This window comes from Akanthomyces muscarius, chromosome 3, assembly GCF_028009165.1.
Source record: "Akanthomyces muscarius strain Ve6 chromosome 3, whole genome shotgun sequence".
NCBI classification, from domain to species: Eukaryota; Fungi; Ascomycota; class Sordariomycetes; order Hypocreales; family Cordycipitaceae; genus Akanthomyces; species Akanthomyces muscarius.
In genome coordinates this window covers 1,502,648-1,521,287 of record NC_079243.1, presented here as the reverse complement: position 1 = coordinate 1,521,287, position 18,640 = coordinate 1,502,648, and the positions used below count along the sequence as shown (strand labels likewise).

General features: G+C 54.3%; 9 protein-coding genes across 10 annotated transcripts; 4 read left to right on the top strand and 5 right to left on the bottom strand.

Annotated features, from left to right (window-relative positions):
• Positions 1 to 959: 959 nt before the first annotated feature.
• Positions 960 to 3,255, top strand: LMH87_001808 (uncharacterized protein; the record flags this gene model as incomplete). Its single annotated transcript, XM_056193147.1, has 5 exons — positions 960 to 1,439; positions 1,508 to 2,294; positions 2,379 to 2,567; positions 2,622 to 2,785; positions 2,842 to 3,255. The coding sequence occupies 5 exons, from the start codon at positions 960 to 962 to the stop codon at positions 3,253 to 3,255; spliced, it is 2,034 nt and encodes a 677-aa protein (XP_056050214.1).
• Positions 3,256 to 3,586: 331 nt separating this feature from the next.
• On the top strand, positions 3,587 to 4,372 carry LMH87_001807 (uncharacterized protein; the record flags this gene model as incomplete). Of its 2 annotated transcripts, none has more annotated exons than XM_056193146.1 (1): positions 3,587 to 4,372. In XM_056193146.1, one exon carries the CDS (start codon positions 3,587 to 3,589, stop codon positions 4,370 to 4,372), a length of 786 nt encoding a protein of 261 aa, XP_056050213.1. The 2 variants fall into 2 exon arrangements, with proteins under 2 accessions (XP_056050213.1, XP_056050212.1); XM_056193145.1 differs by having other exon boundaries at positions 3,953 to 4,372.
• A 1,714-nt stretch (positions 4,373 to 6,086) lies between these two features.
• Positions 6,087 to 7,685, top strand: LMH87_001806 (uncharacterized protein; the record flags this gene model as incomplete). Its single annotated transcript, XM_056193144.1, has 4 exons — positions 6,087 to 6,104; positions 6,197 to 6,322; positions 6,389 to 7,403; positions 7,450 to 7,685. 4 exons carry the CDS (start codon positions 6,087 to 6,089, stop codon positions 7,683 to 7,685), a joined length of 1,395 nt encoding a protein of 464 aa, XP_056050211.1.
• A 103-nt stretch (positions 7,686 to 7,788) lies between these two features.
• Positions 7,789 to 8,139, bottom strand: LMH87_001805 (uncharacterized protein; the record flags this gene model as incomplete). The annotated part of the gene is made up of 1 exon (XM_056193143.1): positions 7,789 to 8,139. The coding sequence occupies one exon, from the start codon at positions 8,137 to 8,139 to the stop codon at positions 7,789 to 7,791; it is 351 nt and encodes a 116-aa protein (XP_056050210.1).
• An 86-nt stretch (positions 8,140 to 8,225) lies between these two features.
• LMH87_001804 (uncharacterized protein) lies at positions 8,226 to 9,329 on the bottom strand (the record flags this gene model as incomplete). The annotated part of the gene is made up of 4 exons (XM_056193142.1): positions 8,226 to 8,235; positions 8,309 to 8,335; positions 8,389 to 8,620; positions 8,687 to 9,329. The coding sequence occupies 4 exons, from the start codon at positions 9,327 to 9,329 to the stop codon at positions 8,226 to 8,228; spliced, it is 912 nt and encodes a 303-aa protein (XP_056050209.1).
• A 74-nt stretch (positions 9,330 to 9,403) lies between these two features.
• On the bottom strand, positions 9,404 to 10,140 carry LMH87_001803 (uncharacterized protein; the record flags this gene model as incomplete). The annotated part of the gene is made up of 2 exons (XM_056193141.1): positions 9,404 to 9,696; positions 9,798 to 10,140. The coding sequence occupies 2 exons, from the start codon at positions 10,138 to 10,140 to the stop codon at positions 9,404 to 9,406; spliced, it is 636 nt and encodes a 211-aa protein (XP_056050208.1).
• An 869-nt stretch (positions 10,141 to 11,009) lies between these two features.
• Positions 11,010 to 11,607, bottom strand: LMH87_001802 (uncharacterized protein; the record flags this gene model as incomplete). Its single annotated transcript, XM_056193139.1, has 3 exons — positions 11,010 to 11,038; positions 11,116 to 11,437; positions 11,530 to 11,607. The coding sequence occupies 3 exons, from the start codon at positions 11,605 to 11,607 to the stop codon at positions 11,010 to 11,012; spliced, it is 429 nt and encodes a 142-aa protein (XP_056050207.1).
• An 811-nt stretch (positions 11,608 to 12,418) lies between these two features.
• On the bottom strand, positions 12,419 to 14,047 carry LMH87_001801 (uncharacterized protein; the record flags this gene model as incomplete). The annotated part of the gene is made up of 2 exons (XM_056193138.1): positions 12,419 to 12,729; positions 12,784 to 14,047. 2 exons carry the CDS (start codon positions 14,045 to 14,047, stop codon positions 12,419 to 12,421), a joined length of 1,575 nt encoding a protein of 524 aa, XP_056050206.1.
• A 1,464-nt stretch (positions 14,048 to 15,511) lies between these two features.
• Positions 15,512 to 18,343, top strand: LMH87_001800 (uncharacterized protein; the record flags this gene model as incomplete). The annotated part of the gene is made up of 3 exons (XM_056193137.1): positions 15,512 to 15,738; positions 15,806 to 16,095; positions 16,152 to 18,343. 3 exons carry the CDS (start codon positions 15,512 to 15,514, stop codon positions 18,341 to 18,343), a joined length of 2,709 nt encoding a protein of 902 aa, XP_056050205.1.
• Between the last annotated feature and the right edge of the window lie 297 nt (positions 18,344 to 18,640).

Genomic DNA, 18,640 nt, shown 5'->3' with positions numbered 1-18,640 from the left:
TCCACCGCTTCTCCGAAAGGAAATGGTACAACCAGAGCCTATTAAAAGACTAAGAGCTTCCAAGCCGTGAAGAATGTGAGACACGAGACTAGGCAATAGCAATTCACCAAAACAAGCTGCTACTCAGACTATAAAGTGAGCCTGTCGCGCCAATTAATGGCAAATGTTTTAGTACCACAGTTCAACTCTCGACAGCCAGAATATGCAGACCGTCAACACAATCGCCTTTGTTCTTTGCATCGCAGGTGTAGGCACCAGCCTACCAGCCGGCCCCGGCGCTATAGCTATTGGGTCGGCCAGGGAGTGCAGTTATATGATCCCATGGCAGATTGAAAGACCAGGGTATAAATGGATTTGGACATGTAAAGAAGAGTGTGTGTCGTGGCAGTTTTCAGATCCGACGCACCCAGAATGCCTACATCAGGTCCGCACCGAGCAAAATGAAAACAGGTACGTCGCTGATGCGATAAAATGATCGGTATGGATCGAGATGGAATAATTTAACAGACTGAAGGTACTGAACCTAGCAGCGGGCAAAGATTGATACAAAGTCTATGATCAGTCAGACGGTGACCTGAATGTGACGACCAAGGCGGCCAATGGCCCCCCCGAGTACAGCCAACGCCACCACCCGCGATTTAATTAAATTGAAAGCTCATGAAATCGAATCGTACCCACGTGAGAATTTCTATACATTGCCGAGTTTAATTGTTCCAAGTGTGGAGAGATGTGGAGGGTCGCCTTATAGGGCCGCGTGGATGGCGTACGCGTCCGCCTCAAGCCATCCGACGACTAGCTCGATGCGAAATGTCGCCGATCCCACGGCACACGTAAGGCTGAACGTGGACACTTGCATGAACTATCCGTCAATTACAAGCCGATGGAAAATTTCTTCAACTTGACTTGTCCATCTCGTCGATGAAACAGGAGCACCCAGCTCCCGCCGCACGCAGCACATCATGGTTGTCAATCACCGCCTCACGGCCGAGTCGCTCGTTGAACTGCCCAAGAGAAGTCCCGCGGTGCCAAACCATGACGGCGAATACGGCCTGTACACGGTCTCGACTCACAAGATTGGCGCCGGCACCACCAAGGAGGTCCGCGTGATGCGCTTTGCGGATAACCAATCTGTCCAGCTGACGGACGACGCCAGCGTTCACGACGCTCGTTGGATTCCGCGCACCAACGACATCGTCTACCTCAAGTCGACAGATCTTGGATGGACCGAAGTGCACTACACTCGAAGCTTTGGCAAAAATCATTTCAAGATTGGTGAATTCGATGCAGCTTTGACAAGCCTCAAACTGAAAGCGCTAGATGATGGGACAGTGGTGTTCATGGTGGCAGGGCTGTCTGACAGCGACGGGATGCTGTTCAACGAAAAGACGGAAAAGAAGTCCGATTCTGGCCGGCTTTTTAAAACATGCAGCGTGCGAGTCGTGAGTGAATCGAGAAGACATCCAAGCGCCTTGCGATGAAGCCTGCTGACCCTTTGGACCCTAACAAGTGGAACGAGCTCTACCGTGAGCAGCGCTACAGTCTGTGGTACAATGTGCTGCGACGGACGGACGGCCGAAAGTGGGAGCTTCCGGCTCTTCTGCACAACCTCGTCCTCGAAGACACCATCGAGGCGCCGTATGGCATGTACTTTTCCGTGACCACGCCGGCCGTGGACAACTTTGACATTGCGAGCTGCGGCGTGGCTTTTATCGGTCGCAACTTGTCCAAAAAGTCGCCGCTGCAGAGCGAGAACTCGTATCCTTACTTTGTCGCCATTGATTCTTACACCCTGCCGCCTGCACAAAAGCCCGCTCTAATATCAGTGCCGCCAAGTCTGGAGGGGCAGGCTACGTGCATCCGACTCTCCCCCGATGGCTCGACGATTGGCTTTCTCTTTGCCAGGGAAGGCGGCGATCTTGAAGACCGGCATCTTTACCTGTCATCCACCAGTACGCTCAAGTCGTTTAACTTTTTCCAGATTGTGAGCCGCATCGTGCCAGACGATGACTATAACCCTCCAACTAGATTTGACTTTGCTGGCGATTCCTTTTCTTGCATCTTTATGAGCGAGTACTGCGGCCGAGCGGTCATTTCCTACCTAAAACTGGGCGAGCACAGGAAACCTGTAACCATATTTGATCAAGGGACCGCGGCAGATTATTACCCCGTCTTGGAGAGCGACTGGAGCAGGCTGCTCGTTTCCAGCAGCAGCTTCATTGACAGCAGCATTTGGCAAGTCGTTGACGTGGACGAGCAAAAGATTGTCCGGACCATTTCCTCGGCGACGCGAAATGGTCAGAAATTGGGATTGCACGCCGCCATGGTGTCGGAGTTTTGGTTCGAGGGCTCGGAGAACACGCTCATGCATTCCTTCATAGTGCGGCCGGCCGACTTTGACGACAGCAAGACGTACCCTTGGATATTGGCACCGCATGGTGGCCCCGAAGGCGCCTGGATGGATGCATGGCAGCCACGCGCCCACGCAGCGGCCTGGGCCGAGCAAGGCTATGTGATGATACTGCCAAACATCACCGGCAGCACTGGGTTCGGTACCAAATTCCGGGACAGTAGGTTTCTCATCAACAGGTCGCCATACGCTGATATTAGACTAACACGGCCAGACGTTCGCGGATCCTGGGGAGGTCGGCCCGTGCAAGATCTCATTCAGCTAATAAAACACCTGGAGACTGTGCCGTATCTCGACCAAGACAAGGCCATAATAACAGGAGCTAGCTATGGCGCCTACATGATTAGCTGCCTATGCAGCCATCAAGTCATCACAAAGGTAGGCGACCCGGATTTTGTACGATTTGAACGCAGGCAAAGCTGACACGCTCCTAGTTTTGCGGTGCCATCTGGCACGACGGAATTTACAGCTTGCCTACCTGGCTGCTGCAGACGGACCAGATTGTCAACGACGGCAGCTTTGGCGAAAGCACATTTCCTTGGATTCAGCCCGAGAACCTCGAGCAGTTCAACCCGGCACGGCCAGATCGGCAAGTTCACTTCCGTAACGCGCCGCCGATGCTCATCACAAACGGCGACAAGGACTACCGGTCGCCCACGACAGAGGCGCTGGCCCTGTTCAGGACGCTGCAGGCGCAGGGTGTGCCCAGCGCGCTCCTTACGTTTCCGGACGAGGGACACTGGATCTCGGGCCGGGACGAAAATACGCTGCGATGGTACCGCACGTGCTTTGAGTGGGCGAACAGTTGTGTTTCTGGCAAGATTAAGCGTGGCGATGTCGGCTATTAAGTCTTCATTGCGGCACTGCTTGAGTCGGGGGACATGAGCGGGAGTCGCCCTCGCAATGATCATCACTATTACAATGGATTCGGAAATAAGATGGCTGTTAATTCCAAATAGTTACCCACTAACTACGCTATATCTGGCACAAATGATGCCAAGATCGGAGTTTTGACGTACTCGCCAATTGGCTTCTCGAACTTCTTCTAGTGTAGATGTCATTTTCTAGGAACTATGACGTAACGACTGTATCAACCACCAAGTCTTTTAAATACTGGAAATTCAGCGCAAGTACATTACAATGACATTGATTTTATTGTAATCTTTTTGAATAAACAAAATGTCCAAATTATTGCAGTTTCGTTGCGCGCTCGTCACCGGCGGCGGCGGCGGCATCGGCAAAGCCATGGCCCAATACTTCATCTCGCAAGGCAAGACGGTGCTCCTCGTCGGCCGCACCGAGTCCAACCTCCAAGCCTCGGCCAAGGAAATCGGCGCTGCGGGCTACTACGTCCTCGATGTCGGCGACAGCGCCGCCATCCCCAGCTTCGTGCAAAAAGTCCTCCAGGACCACCCAGACCTCGACTGCATTGTCAACAATGCCGGCGTGCAACGCCCTCTCAAAGTCCTCAGCGACAACGAGGACTTCCTCGCCAAAGCCGACCAGGAAATTGACATTAACATCCGCGGCCCCCTGCACCTAACGATGCACCTGCTGCCGCACCTGCAGAAGCAGCAGAGCCCCGTCATCATCAACGTGTCCAGCATCCTTGGCTTCTTGCCGTTTTCATTCATCAACCCGATCTACAACGGAACCAAGGCCTGGGTGCACTTTTGGTCCCTGAACCTGCGCACGCAGCTCGCGGGCGAAAAGTCGCCGGTGCGCGTCGTGGAGATTGCGCCGCCGACCGTCGGCACGGATCTGCACCGCGAGCGCGAGGACCCGGACGATAATAAAAAGGAAAATAACAAAAAGTCGTTGACTGTAGACGAGTTTATGAAGGAGGTGTCGGAGAAGCTGGAAAAGGGCGAGGAGATGATTTCGGCTGGGCCGGGCGTGCAGATCGTAGATGACTGGTACAAGACGTTTGGGAAGCAGTATCGCGATGCGGAAAAAGCTTCTTAATTTAATTAGAAGGGCTTGGATGTAGGACATAGAGTACAGTAAAACGGCGGCAGGTGTCATATACGAGTCTATTGAGGCATCATTCTAGTATGAGACTGTTTTCTGCGGCCTGTCCCTCACCAGCCCTCTCGTGTCTACGGCGGTTCCTAAAGCGTCACAAAGATGTCTACGTTAAAATGCAAGCCAATGTAAAGCAAGTAGCATTTTCTCAGCAGATATCAATCTATCTCAAATAACTCCATCTGTCTCAAATAACTCAAGCTTCTCAACAAGTAGCAATCCATCTCAAGTAACTAAATTTTCTTAGTCCGGCACTGGCAACCACAGGTACAGTAGCGCTCTAAATTATTTGCATCATGCTTCCGAACCCGGTGTAAACTTTTCCATAGAACCCGAAGGTCATAAATGATTAAGAACATAGCGGTGGTTTTCCCTTGTTCGTCGGCACAGGATTCACAGGCTTGAAGGAACGCTAGCCCCAACTGACAAGGGTGTCCTGACAGGATCGATCTGCGTCGAGTACAGAAGTAACAGGTCAGCTCCAGTTGCCACACGGCGATTCCAACTTTACCCCCGCTGTAAAAAACAAAGTCGCTGCTACAGTGACGCCTCGAAGGCCAAAACTGACGACTAGGATGTATAAGTCGGCATCTATTGACCGACGGCAGAACTCTCCGAACACTTGTCTTTTCTTTTATTGCAGATGCCCTACCTATCACATCCTAAAAAGCGATTCATCTTCCTCCGCAGTTTATCCAAACACCCAGGATGGGCTCGCTGAACCCCAGTAACTACTGCCCGCACTCACCCGGCTTACACAACCCTCGTATCTCGCCCCGATGTGCGAGCCCGTCCCTTCTCAGCAGTGGAGGAGATGTGTGCCATCTTCAAAACGTCGACAGCTCCTCTTGGGGAGGACCACCTCTCCATATCTGCGGCTCTGAAGCTGTCTTTTCCTCCTTCAGTGGCCGATTCCACTCCTCACCTCCGCATGGCCTGGGCTGCGACCCGCAAGCTGCGGGCAGCGCAATAACCATCAATTCGTGTCCATTCATGGATGCCGTTGGCAATGGTGTCGACTACCAAAGCTCAGCATTTCAGCAGTTCAAGCAGATATTATCTATTGCCGCTTGGTTCCGAGAACCCTAACGGAAGACCATTTCAAAATAGGATCAATTCGTTTCGAGCCAGTGAACTTGGTGCTCAAAGGGCAGCGATCAAAGCATGCATCAATCCCTACTTCGGTGTCTGCGTGTCTGCAAGTAAAATAAAAGACATTGGACATTCCAATTGGTTGCTTCTGAGAATTCAAACCAAAAAACTGCATAATTATTCATCATCCTGGAAGACGAGACGTGCCGCGCAAATGGGCTGTAAGTCGCTAGCTTTCGTACTAACAGGCTAGTTTCCGCCTGGCCCCTTGGACCACGCAACGTCCCGGGATCAACATTACAGACGCTTTTCTTGTTTCTCGGTTACATGCTGCACTCTGCATTGCTCGGATCTATCAAAGTTGACAGTAAATAGTCGCCAAACTGTAGCGAATAATGCACATCCTCCTACACCTTGCTGCGTAAGGGCTCTACGAGGCTGCCCAATGTGGCGTTGACAGACCCCCGGGACGGGACGAATGCGAAACACCATGCGCCGAGCGACATTTATGAGCCAGCGCCTTGTGCGACGATCTTCTTCGCTGCCATGCAACAGCCGCAATATGCAGGGCACATACCAAGTGAGTCCCTCTCTGCTGCCGCAGTTTCCGTCATGTTTTTCGCATAACCTGCCCCTGTCATCACACCGTCTAACCAAAGGGGCTCGCAATAGGAGGCCATCAAGCTGCTCCGGGGACGGTCGCGGCTGGCCAAAGCGACGACCAAGCCGGACGAGCCTCGGCTCAACGTCCCCAACAACTATAACATGGTAGAATGGCTCGCGCAGCTCGGACATACAGTAAGTTGATGCTCCATTTACCCAGGATACTATCCGGACATATAATTCTAACGCGCGCACCCGCAGGACCTCAGCGCACTCAATGTGATTCACATCACCGGCACCAAAGGCAAAGGCAGCACCGCCGCCTTTACCGAGTCCATCCTGCGGCAGCACTTCTCCCGCCTACAGAAGCCCATCAAGATCGGCCTCTACACCTCGCCGCACATCCTCACCGAGCGGGACCGCATCCGCATCAACTTTGCGCCCGTGTCCGAGGACGTCTTTGCCGCGGCCTTTTTCGACGTCTGGCACGGGCTGCGCTGCGATGAGCCGGGCTACAAACCGGGCTATCTCCAGCTCCTCGCTTTAATATCCGTGCATATTTTCAAGAGGCAGGGCGTGGATCTGGCCATCTATGAAGTCCATGCTGGTGGACGCAAAGACGCGACCAATATATTCGACAGGCCGCTGGCGTGCGGCTTCTCCCGCATCGGCCTGGACCATGCGGATCTGCTGGGTCCGGGCGTAGACCGCATCGCGTGGCACAAGAGCGGCATCATGAAAAAATCAAGACCGGCATTCTCCGTGGTTCAGGACGAGGTGCCGAGTGCTGTGCTGCGAGAGCAGGCCAAGGTGATTGGCGCGCCGCTGCATGGGTTGCAAGTATGTCCCGATCTGCCGGCGCATCCCAACGTCAGCCAGCAGGCGCAAAAAGAAAATGCGTCGCTGGCGATCGCCTTGGCCAAGGCAGCGCTGTCTAAAAGCGGGCATGAGCTTTCGACTATCGACATTGAGCTTGGGATTGCCAAGTGCGCGTGGCCCGGTCGCTTTCAGCACCTACACAGCGACGGCGTCCACTGGTTTCTTGATTCTGCGCACAATGAGCTCAGCATCCCGGTCGCCATGGCGTGGTTCAAGTCGCAGTCTGCCGCTGTACGAGATAAGCACCAAGGTTGTCATCGTCCTTGCCGGCGAATTCTCATATTCGGACACTCGTCGGACCGCAGCACGGAGCGGCTCGTAGACGTCCTGCTGGCGTCTGCTTCAGAGCACGACGTGGCATTCGACCAAGTAATCCTATCATCATACAATCGTTACGGTAAGTTGGCCATGTTACCTCCAAAGACATCTTCTAATTGATATAGACATTCCTATACCGGAATCGGTCGCCAAGGAGCAGCTGGAATTCTGGGAGACGCGAAATCTCCAAGTGCCAATACAGCACGCCATTACGGCCGATGCGGCTATTGATATGGTCAAGGATGCGGGGCAAAACTCTCCTGATACACATTTACAAGTTCTCGTCACAGGGTCTGCACATCTAGTCGGCCAGTCTCTCGGTGCCTTGGGCGGCGAAAAGCTTGTGATGACAACAGAATGAATTTGCACTATATACCACCCTGACCCTCTTCTGTCCCAGACACACACACACTTTGGTACATACCTGGAAATTCCTCCTAGACTTCTCATCCAGACGGCGCAGCTTAGTCTTCGGGTTCGCGCTTCAAGGCCGGTTCCCCGTCTTCAAACCTGTTTCTGAAGACTAGGACCATGTCTCGCAGCTCTTGCGTCGAGGGTTCAGCTTCGCGTCCGGGCTCGTACTCTGCCGGCACATTCTGCCCCGCCCGCGTGGGGAGAGGAGGGTTCCGCGGCTCAGGCAGGGCCGGCGGCGACGGCGATGGCGGCGGCAGTGGCTGTGGCGCATCGCGAAACGGTGGGCAGTAGGGTGGCCGCCAGTCATGCCGGGCCACCCACGAGAGCACCTCCCTGTGCTTCAGCGACAGCATATAGATGGCGCGAAAGTCGGCGTCGGGGCCATTCTGCCAGGTCAGCATGGCTTGCTTGGCCGGCGTCCGGGCCAGGTCCCAGACGTTTAGCCAGTGCCGGTACTGGATTTTGTCGTCGATGGCTTGCTCGGCCGTCAGCTGCGCCTCCATGAAGTCCCGGAAGTTGACGTCGGGAGTGAGGATGCGAGGCAGGACGGCAGCCTGGCCCAGGAGATACACGCCAGCATGACTCCAACCGACGATGCTGCTATTTTATAAGCGTCTATAAAGCAAAAGTGGAAGATCCGGGCCACATACCATTCAACATTGCAGTCTTTGTCCACGATGATGTTTTCGTATGTGATGTTGTTATGTGCAATGGCATAAGTCTTATCACCATGGCCCGAGCCGAGTATGCACTCGAGGTGAGACAATTGGTTCCAGTAGTCCTCCTGGGTAGGTATACCACCAGCGCCGGGGAGACCTCGAGGAGCAACCATCATGTTGTCGTGAATGTGCCGCGTGTAGAAGTACTTTGCCGTCTCCGCACCTGACGTCTCCATTAGCCACTGTCAAGAACATCTTGCCGTAGCGCCAAGGGACATCAAATTCTTACGGCTTTCCAGCGAGTTATCGATCAGCTCCAGTTGCAGGCGGGAGAGCTGATTCATGACCCTGATGCGCAGGTCCAGTGTCGGGTGATGGTTTGTCCAGATCAACCGCTCGCCCTCCGTCCAGGTCAGCACCAGGAAGGGGAACCGGATCGGGTTGCTGTACGAGATGTCGAAGGCGAGACATATCGGTGCGTACAGGAATCGAATCTGTTCTAGCTTCTTCAGCACGTAGACCTCGCGCCGCACCATGTTCTGGACAATCTCCGGATGAACCGGCACTTGGTACTGTTTCTGGACGCGTACAACGATCTTGGATCCGTTGAGTCTGCTGAATACGAAGAGCCAATGTCGATTGCCATGATGTTCAGCTTCGAAGACAAAGTGCGCTCCAAGAGTGCCCAGCTGCCGCAGAGTTTGGTATAGATTCTGCGGCGTGATCTGGTGCGGTGGCTGCGGCGACGGCCCCAGTGGTTGCCCTCCCGAGGCGTTCAGGCTCCAATCATAATTCATTGTGAAAGAATTATGAACAAATGTCAACACTTGCAAAATTGGAGAGGAGGGGCAGAGAAACAATGGTGGAGGAATGGCTGAGAACTTGCCAAAGTGGAGGGGGGAAGACGCTGTTAAATACTGCAGAGCTAGCATGAGCACACGATTTAGGCGACGCCTCGTCAGAGAGCTCTACTTTAAGTCTATATTGTTACATAGGTTCGTGTCATTCAGTGGCACGCTTTGCCATACTTTCGTAAACGGTGGTAGTTGTACGGCAGCGGCGCGAGAAACCCAGCACCCATGGACACCGCCGCAGCCAGCCAGAACGTAGGCGAGTCGAATGCCACCGCGCCGCCCGTCAAAGAATAGTCGACGACATTCTCAGCAAGCTCCATTGTAATCATGGAGATGAGACTCATGCCCGCAGCAGTTTTCGCAGCCGCTGGCCAGGAGAGGCCATCGCGACCGAGACGGAGCAGCACCGTCTCCAGCACCATGGAAGTCGATATCCCGGCCGCCACTGCAAGGCACAAATGGTTGTGTTAGGCCAGGTTCACAACAGGGAGTGCGTTTCAAGACGCGGGGACGCAAGCAGAAGCAGAAAGTTTAAGAGAAACATACTGGAGATGGCCATGATGGTGGGCATGCCCAGCTCAGGGTTGTGTGCCTGGAGGAGCCACATGGCGCTAAAATCACCTGTCGTGCACCCGACGAGGCAGCGGAGTGTGTTGAGGGAGGCCCTGTGCCATGTTGGTCGCGACGACCAGAAGCCAATCGCTGGTTCGGGCCGAATGCCCGGTGGCACGGCGTTTTGCTTCTTTGACGCACAGCACTTGTCGAGACGAGACGTCGAGTGCATGATGTGCCGTGACGAGATAGCAACGCTTGCTGCGACTGCCCATGGGCGCATGTGTGACTGAAGAGCTCGGCCAAACACCCTTGGCGCTGCTGCGTAGTAGTTCATGGTGGCAGCAGTGCGGGTGGTTGCAGGAACAGACGCTACGGGTACCGGCGTAGTTGTATGCAGTCTGCCGGCGCTGTTATCCGAAAGAAGCGCTTGCTGCAAGCGTAATCAGCCCAGGTTTGTTTACGTGTGAGGGTTGGAGGGCGACAGGTCGAGATGCTGATGTGTTGACATGTTGATGAAGGATGGAAATTCAGCTCTATTAAGCTTGTGGGCGGTGTCGAACCTGAGGCAGTCTGGAGACGCACAAATGACGCAGAAGGGCAGTCAGCAGAAATTTTGGAGAATACTAGCTCGTGAAATGAGACTCACTTGATTCTAGCTCAAGTTTCTTCTTCTCATGATGGATAATGAATGTATTTTGGAATGCTGCTGAGAAAAACGGGAGCGCCAGGCAACGTTTACATTTTGGCGTGCTGCCTGAGAGCACCCTCCTGCATGCAGCAACCCCCTCCTTGTTCTGTATCCAGTATGCCACTTTTTGCGCATTGAAGTCTGTTAGTAAAAATCACATTAATCTTTCCATCGTCTCGTCATTGCTTCACCGCAATAACACCGGCTGGCTGTCATCACACACTATGACAACGTTCCACCGCCTTCTCACACAGCTCCCAACATACGTTCAGCCTGCCGCGTGTGAGATCTCATCGTGGAAAAGCCGTGCGAGTTCATTGTCTGCCTCTGCCTCTATCAATATCACGGTATCCTGGATGACAGGTGATAGCAGAGTGAAAAAAAAAAGTGTTTGATTTGTAACCAGGGAATAATCGTATGTTGCGTATGACAAATTGAGCCTGATGGTAAAAAATGTTGACCGAACAAGACAACGTTCCCAACCCAATTCACGCCCAACTCTTTTATCAGTCTCCCTACCAAGCGTTTCTGTCCCAGTTAGGGTCTGTTCCCGCCCGTTAGCAGCCGTCTCCTCATCCAAATAAAATCCGTTCCTTTCCTGGCTGGCACAACACCACTTACCCTGTACAAAGGCAGCGAGCACCTTACTGCCCGTCTGCAGCAGCGGATGTCCCACGACAATCTTGAGAAACTTTTCCAGGCCCGCGCGTCGACTCTCAATCACGTCGTCGCTGAAGCGGTTCGTAAACACCTTGCCGGGGAGGGGCGGGATGGTCACGCGAGCGCTCTCGCGCTCGAGAATGTCGCGAAAGTACTCAAAATCCGAGTAGCGGCGGCGGACGGAGCTCTGGCGCAGCTTAAAGGCAGGGATGTTGGTGCGGCACAGAATCTCGTAGTCGGTGTACATGGAGCGGCCCATGCCGTGCGTTCGCGGATTACGGACCTGTTTTTTTTGGTGTTGTTTCTCTGGTCAGCAAAAGATACACCTCACCCTCTCTCCTATAGCTAGGGTAGGAGAAAGACGGAACAACGCACCTCTATCTCGAGAAAGTTCTCTGGAGCGCCGTAGATCTCGTCAAAGCTCTGCTGGCGGTTGTCGGGCATGGCCTGCATGATTGGCCGGTGCAGGTTGGGGCTCTTGGGAGGCGAGGTGCTGGCTCCGGGAGGAGGGGAGGTGGAGGGCTGGTTTACGCCGGCGCCCTGGCCGGGGGTCTGGTGTTCGGACAGCTTGACGGTTTGCGAAGGAAAGCTTGGAGTAGAAAAGGTAGGCAACGGCCGCGCCCCCGGGGCTGTAACGAAACGAAGGCGGGCTGGCGCAACGGTGCTTGGCGTAGAGGGGGGCGGTCGGTCGAACTTGTCGGTCGTCGCTTTGTCGCCTTGTTGAGGGTTGTATAGTTTCGACAAGCTGCAGCGAGATGCGAAACGCGTGTTAGAGTACTGGTGGTAGGAAGGAAAAGACTGCGCGGGTTTGGATGGAGCTGAAGCTGTACAAATGAGGCGGAGAGGAGCGTCATTCGGTCCCGTATCAAGGTGGGGTGGATTGTCTTGTCTTTCTGTGCAGCTTCCGCCGCAACGCCCCCGCCTAGCCAATCATTCGCGTGAGGATACTCTAGCTGACTCCCTCTTCTCGCCGTTGCATTGTCGCAGCTGGTAAAAGCGAAATGATATTCAAGCAGATTCCATCTGCTCATGATTTGGTATTATTTAAATCTCGCCGGCTGGTTTACTATCTTTACACTGCTCAGTTGCTGAGCGAACCCCTCTCCGCCGCTCGCCCTGTTGTATGGTGGAACACCTCCAGCATGCCATAGATAATATCAGAAGAAGAAAACGCCCAACTACCATAAAACAGTATTGCTGAATCACCCATGTAGATATTGTTGTATATCCAGAACCCGCGCCTTGCCAGACCCCCATACTGAGACTATTTTTTATCTGCAAACTTTTGGTGAATAGCGCGAATCTGCTCCTCGACATTCATGCCCTGAAGATGGCTCATATGCGCCTGGCTCTGGCCTTCGGGGTTGCCGTCGAAGCTGTTGATGACGGCCTTTTTCCGCCGCGCGAGCTCGTCCTCCGACACGGCCAGGCCGGTGACAGGGTCGAAGACGTCGCTGCGCTGGCTGGCGAGTCGCTTCAGGTTGTTGGCCACGTCTACCTGTGACATGTTGGACGGCGCGTGGCGCGCGTCGGCCTTTGACTTTTGCTCCTTCCATCGGGGATCCAAAAGTTCAACTAGAATAATGTTAGCTTATTTGGTGGTCTTGTTGTGTGACGACCAAAGCTTACTTCTCATATGCTCTTCCATTTCATTCAGAGGAATTTGTTGCTTGCAGTTGGGGCACATTGCCATTTGCACCTTTTTAGCCTTTTGGGCCCCGGGCACGTAGTTTTCGCGAATCTTCATCTGAGGCCCACCGCCACGGGCTACATTCTGGGCTTGGTGCATACGGGCCTGGGCATCGGCACGCTCCTGTATCCTGCGTTCTTCCTCAAGCTCTTGCGCCGACTTTTGTGGTTGCTGAGGCATCTGGGGCTGGTAGTGCTGGTTGTGTTGTTGAGCGTAGCCAGGATGGACTGGGAGCGGGTAGGCTGGTGGCCCTGGTACGGCAGCATTATAACCGTTTTGCCCGAGCTCTTCGCCGGGCATAGCCTCTTCGATGCGAAGATTGGCGCTGATGGAAGCCTTGTTTCTGTCTTCTAGCGATGCGTATTGGAGCTCGGAGAGGTTCGTGGGCGGTGGCAGGTTGGCCGTTTCGTCGCTATCGGTAAAGTTGATGGTCTCGACAACGACAAAGTCGCCCCAGTCGATGCGCGCAAACTCTGCCTTGGCTTCTTCCTCCTCCTCTTCTCTTTGGGCCTTTTCTTGCTCCTGGAATCTAATATATTCACCGCGTTGCTTTGCGCGTGTGAGCACGTAAAACTTGTCGGCAATGTTCTTTTCGAGCTCGGCAATTTGTTCCTCCTGGAGCTTGCCGCCTTCGCCGCCTAGCCCGCCCGCTCGTAATAATGTTGTATATTGGTCGATTATGTGCTGGAAAAAGTTGTGGAATGTGTGGTTGGGAACAAGAAATTGAAATTGGGGGTTGCCACCCTCGCGCTGAGCGAGCTGGGTCATGAACTGACGTCCATTCTTGGCGACAAAGAGAGCCGTCAGGCGGATGATGTCCAAGTCCTTTTGATTGATCCTGGGCATGCGCGCAGAGAAATGAAAATCAGGTGGCTTAGGAGGGCCCTGGGGCTTTTCGGGTTCCTTCGCGGCTTCTCCTGCGCGACCGGCAGCGATGTCCGTTCCTCGACCGGCACGCACCTCAGTCAGGCGCCACTGGTAGTATTGGTGGTAGGCATCTTCGGGGTTCAGGAAGCTAAATTTGGGATTGGCCTGCTCCTTGTCGCGGATGCGGTCCTCGAAAACGGCACCGTTACGCGCGACGTAACCGGCGGTCTTTTCGAGAATGTTGCGAATCTCGCGGGGCGGCAGGACGACGCCGGCGGGAGCCTTGAGTTCATCGAGAACGGCAGCGGAGTCGCCGTTGGTCCCGTTAGCAGCCATGGTGAGGACAAGATTGCCCTGGAGCTGGCGATGCGAGGCTGGGTGGCTGAATGCAGAAAAGCTGATTGCTACGACTTGGAAATTTCGCGATTCGCGAGTCTCGATGCAGCAGGCTCCAAGAAAATTCGGTGGTAGGTTAACCCGATGGCCGGGGAAGCTTAGTCAGGAATCTTATTGATGGCAGTCGGCTTGGCTCGCCATCGATGCAGGGGGTGTTAGCAGATGAAAGCTACAGTGGGCCATTGGCACAAAATTGGACAGATTATTTGGAGGTGGTATTGGATTGGCCTGGCAATGTCCAGCTGATATTTATAGACATGGAAAGCTTCACGTCAAAGATGTGGTGTAATCATGAGTTGTCCTCGCGCTGAGCTTTCCCGGAGCAGCTGTGCAGACCAAGCGCCAGATGTCCTTTTCGGACGGCCTGGGCTGTGCGCGCTGAAGGGCATCCAGCGAACGGACAGCTTGTATGTAGGTAGCACATGCAGAGTCAATCGCCCAAAGCGCAGCTGGCTCGTATCCACGGGGCGAGGCGGGAGCCCCTGATGTGCGGCTGATGTTGACTTCATCCGGTGTTGGCAGCGCATCGTCGACAGGCTGCGGGGAGGACAGAAGAGCGAACATGTCAACAGCAGGCCGATTTGGCTTCAATCTTGAACACTGTATCGTACCGCATTGTCAGTTCAGACGTACAGTTTTCAAGGGCATTTAGGTCAGGACCTGTACAACTTTTTAAGGAACTGGCCAAAAAAAAAAAAAAGAGGGAGCTGAATGGCATGAGGAGGGCACGGGCAACGCACTAGAAATCCACAATTCCAGCGCACCCAGCCTGTGGCAGCGCAGAAAGAGCACTGAAGCAAAAAGTTTGGCGCTGCGATGAGCCCCGCCTCGTGTCAATTTACGGGGACCTGAACCGACTTACAGAGGAGTTTCAGCGCTACTCACGCTGTAACCAGCGCTAGCGTCGCGCAAAATATGCCCCATCAGGCTGCCTTGGCGGGATCTCTCTCCTAAAAACAGCGCGCCATGCAGCCAGAACAAGGGGCTCAAGGGCCGCCATTGGAAGGCAAACCTCCGCCCCATCAGGCCAACGTAGCTACATTTCCGTGATGCGCGCGCCGCATCGCCAACGCCTTTCCTCCTCCTCCCCTCCCCCTTTCTCACGCCGACTCTATTCGCCATCCTCTACGGCTTCCTGCTTGTTGCGGATTCGTGGCTTTTCTTTTCAATCTTCTTTTGTTTTCTTCTTGACGGGTTTTTGCTCCTAGCAGCTCCTCTTCTTAATTTGGTTTTGCTTGGCTGCTCCTGTATAGCTTCATATTCACCACGCTCATTCACATTTTCTTGTCAAATTTTCCTGTCCCCCATTTTCGACCTTCTTTCCATTGACGACACCGCGTCGAAGCCTTTGAGACTCGCCAATACCTCGATCGACGTCTCTCCCCGCAGATTTAATACTCTACAATGGCCAGACCGAGCTCGGCTCGGGGCAAAAGCCCCTTGCCATCAAAGTCACAGGCTGCGGCCAAGGGAAAAAGCACCTCGTACCAGTCTGATGGTGTAGAGGACAACGATGTCTTTCTGCTCCCCGGCACGGATTACCTCGTGCTTCTTGCCCTGACTATTGTTGGTGCTGCTGTGCGCATCTTCAGAATCTCGCAGCCCACCAGCGTTGTCTTTGACGAAGTCCAGTAAGTCCAGGGCTCCCTGCGCAATTGATCGCCTCGCGACGAAGACTGACCACGCATTCCACCTTAGCTTTGGTGGTTTCGCTTCCAAGTACATCAAGGGAAAGTTCTTCATGGATGTTCACCCTCCTCTGGCCAAGATGCTGATTGCCCTGACCGGCTGGCTCGCTGGCTTCGACGGTGACTTTGACTTCAAGGACATTGGCAAGGACTACTTGGAACCTGGTGTTCCTTACGTTGCCATGCGCCTCTACCCTGCTCTCTGTGGCATATTTCTGATTCCGTGCATCTTCCTGACTCTCAAGGCTGTCGGCTGCCGTACTTTTACTGCAGCCATGGGTGCTGGCCTGATCATCTTTGGTGCGTACCGCAAAGCCAGGTGCGGTAGAAGTCACAGACTCGCTAACAATTTTTAGAAAACGGTCTCCTTACCCAGGCTCGTCTCATCCTCCTCGACGCTCCTCTTGTTGCCGCCACCGCCTTCACCGCTCTCGCCTTCAGCTGCTTCACCAACCAGCATGAGCTCGGTCCCTCCAAGGCTTTCAGCGCTACCTGGTGGTTCTGGCTGTCCATGACCGGCCTTGGACTGGGTATCACCGGTAGCATCAAGTGGGTTGGTCTCTTCACCATTGCCTGGGTTGGTGCCTTGACCCTCATCCAGCTCTGGGTTCTCCTCGGCGACAACAAGAACGTCTCTCTCCCGACGTGGTTCAAGCACTTCGCCGCCCGTGTTTTCTGCCTCATCATCATTCCCGCCATCTTCTACCTGGCCATGTTCGCTATCCACTTCCTCTGCCTCGTCAACCCCGGCGACGGTGATGGATTCATGAGCTCCGAGTTCCAGGCCACCCTCAACCACAAGGGCATGAACGATGTCGCTGCCGATGTCCTCATGGGCAGCCGCGTTAGCATCCGCCACGTAAACACCCAAGGCGGATACCTGCACTCCCACCCTCTGATGTACCCTACCGGCTCCAAGCAGCAGCAAATCACCCTTTACCCGCACAAGGACGACAACAACATCTGGCTGCTCGAGAACCAGACCCAGCCTCTTGGAATCGACGGCGAGCCCATTAACGGAACGCAAGCCTGGGACAACCTCCCCGAGCCCCAGTACATCAAGGACGGCACCGTCCTTCGTCTCTTCCACACTCCCACTTTCCGCCGCCTCCACTCCCACGATGTTCGCCCTCCTGTGTCCGAGGCTGAGTGGCAAAACGAAGTTTCTGCTTACGGATACGAAGGCTTCGAGGGTGATGCCAATGACTACTTCAAGGTTGAAATTGTTAAGAAGCAGTCTGAGGGTGCCGTTGCCAAGGAGCGTCTCCGCACCATCGAGACCAAGTTTCGTCTTGTCCATCTCATGACTGGCTGTGTGCTCTTCTCCCACAAGGTCAAGCTGCCTGACTGGGCTTCCGAGCAGCAAGAGGTTACCTGCGCCAAGGGCGGCAGTCTTCCCAACAGTCTGTGGTACATCGAGCACAACGAGCACCCCATGCTCGGTGAGGATGCTGAAAAGGTCAACTACCGCAAGCCCGGCTTCTTTGGCAAATTCATTGAGCTTCACAAGGTCATGTGGAAGACCAACGCTGGTCTCACCGACTCTCACGCCTGGGATTCTCGCCCTGAGTCTTGGCCCATTCTGCGCCGTGGTATCAACTTCTGGGGCCGCAACCACACCCAGATCTACCTCTTGGGTAACCCCATCGTCTGGTGGTCCGTCACTCTGACTGTTGCCATCTGGGTCGCCTTCAAGGGCATTGCCATTCTCCGCTGGCAGCGCAGCTGCGACGATTACTCCAACCCCGTCGTCAAGCGCTTCGACTACGAACTCGGCAGCTCGATTCTTGGCTGGGCTCTGCACTACTTCCCCTTCTTCCTGATGAAGCGTCAGCTCTTCCTCCACCACTACTTCCCGGCTCTTTACTTTGGTGTTATTGCTCTCAGTCAGATGTTTGACTTTGCCACCGCTCGCTTCGGTGGCATGGGCAAGAACTTGCCCGTCATCAACCGTGCCGCGACGTCGCTGTTCCTGATTCTCGCCATTGCCGCCTTTGCCCTATACAGCCCTCTGGCCTACGGCAACGAGTGGACCAAGGGCGAGTGCAACACCCTCAAGCTCTTCTCGAACTGGGACTTTGACTGCAACACCTTTTACGACAAGTACGAGGACTACGCCTCGGCCCGCAGCGCGGTCTTTAACGCCACCGCTGTCGCTGCCCCCTCTTCCGAGACCTCCATCGTCGCCAAGGAGGAGAAGATAGAGTTCCGTGATCAGGATGGCAACCTGTTGAGCGACGAGCAGGTTGAAGAGCTCAAGGGCAAGGTTGACTTTGAGACCAAGTACGAGACGAGAACACGCGTCGTGGATGACCTTGGCGCCGAGATTCCCGCTCCCGACGGCGGATGGGAAGGCAAGATTGGCGGCGCCGGTGTTGCCCCTCCCCACCCGGACGTTGACGGCGTCGACGAAAAGACGGTCGCTGGCAAGGAGGCCGCAGCGGCCAAGGATGCCGCGGCCAGCCGCGATGGCGAGAAGGAGGCTGAGGGCTCCAAGGCCAAGCCTGCCAGCGAAGGCAAGGAAGCTACTCGCAAGGACGAGCTGTAATTGTTTTGACCAGGAAGTAAACAAAGGGGCAGGCGACGTGCTTGCAACCTCTGTATGATGAGCATTGGACGTCCAAAGAAGATTTCTTCTCAAATGTAATAGTGGAAAAGATTAAAAGGCTATAATTGTATGCGGTTATTTTCTTATTATTGAACATTTCGGTTGCTGCTGTATGCAATTGCGCGGGCTGGTTTCGGATAGGAACGGACATTCAATATAATACAGTTCACATGTGTTGACATAAGTTCATCTCGCAGTGTGGACATGGCCAATTAATTATAGCTATATTCTGTGTCG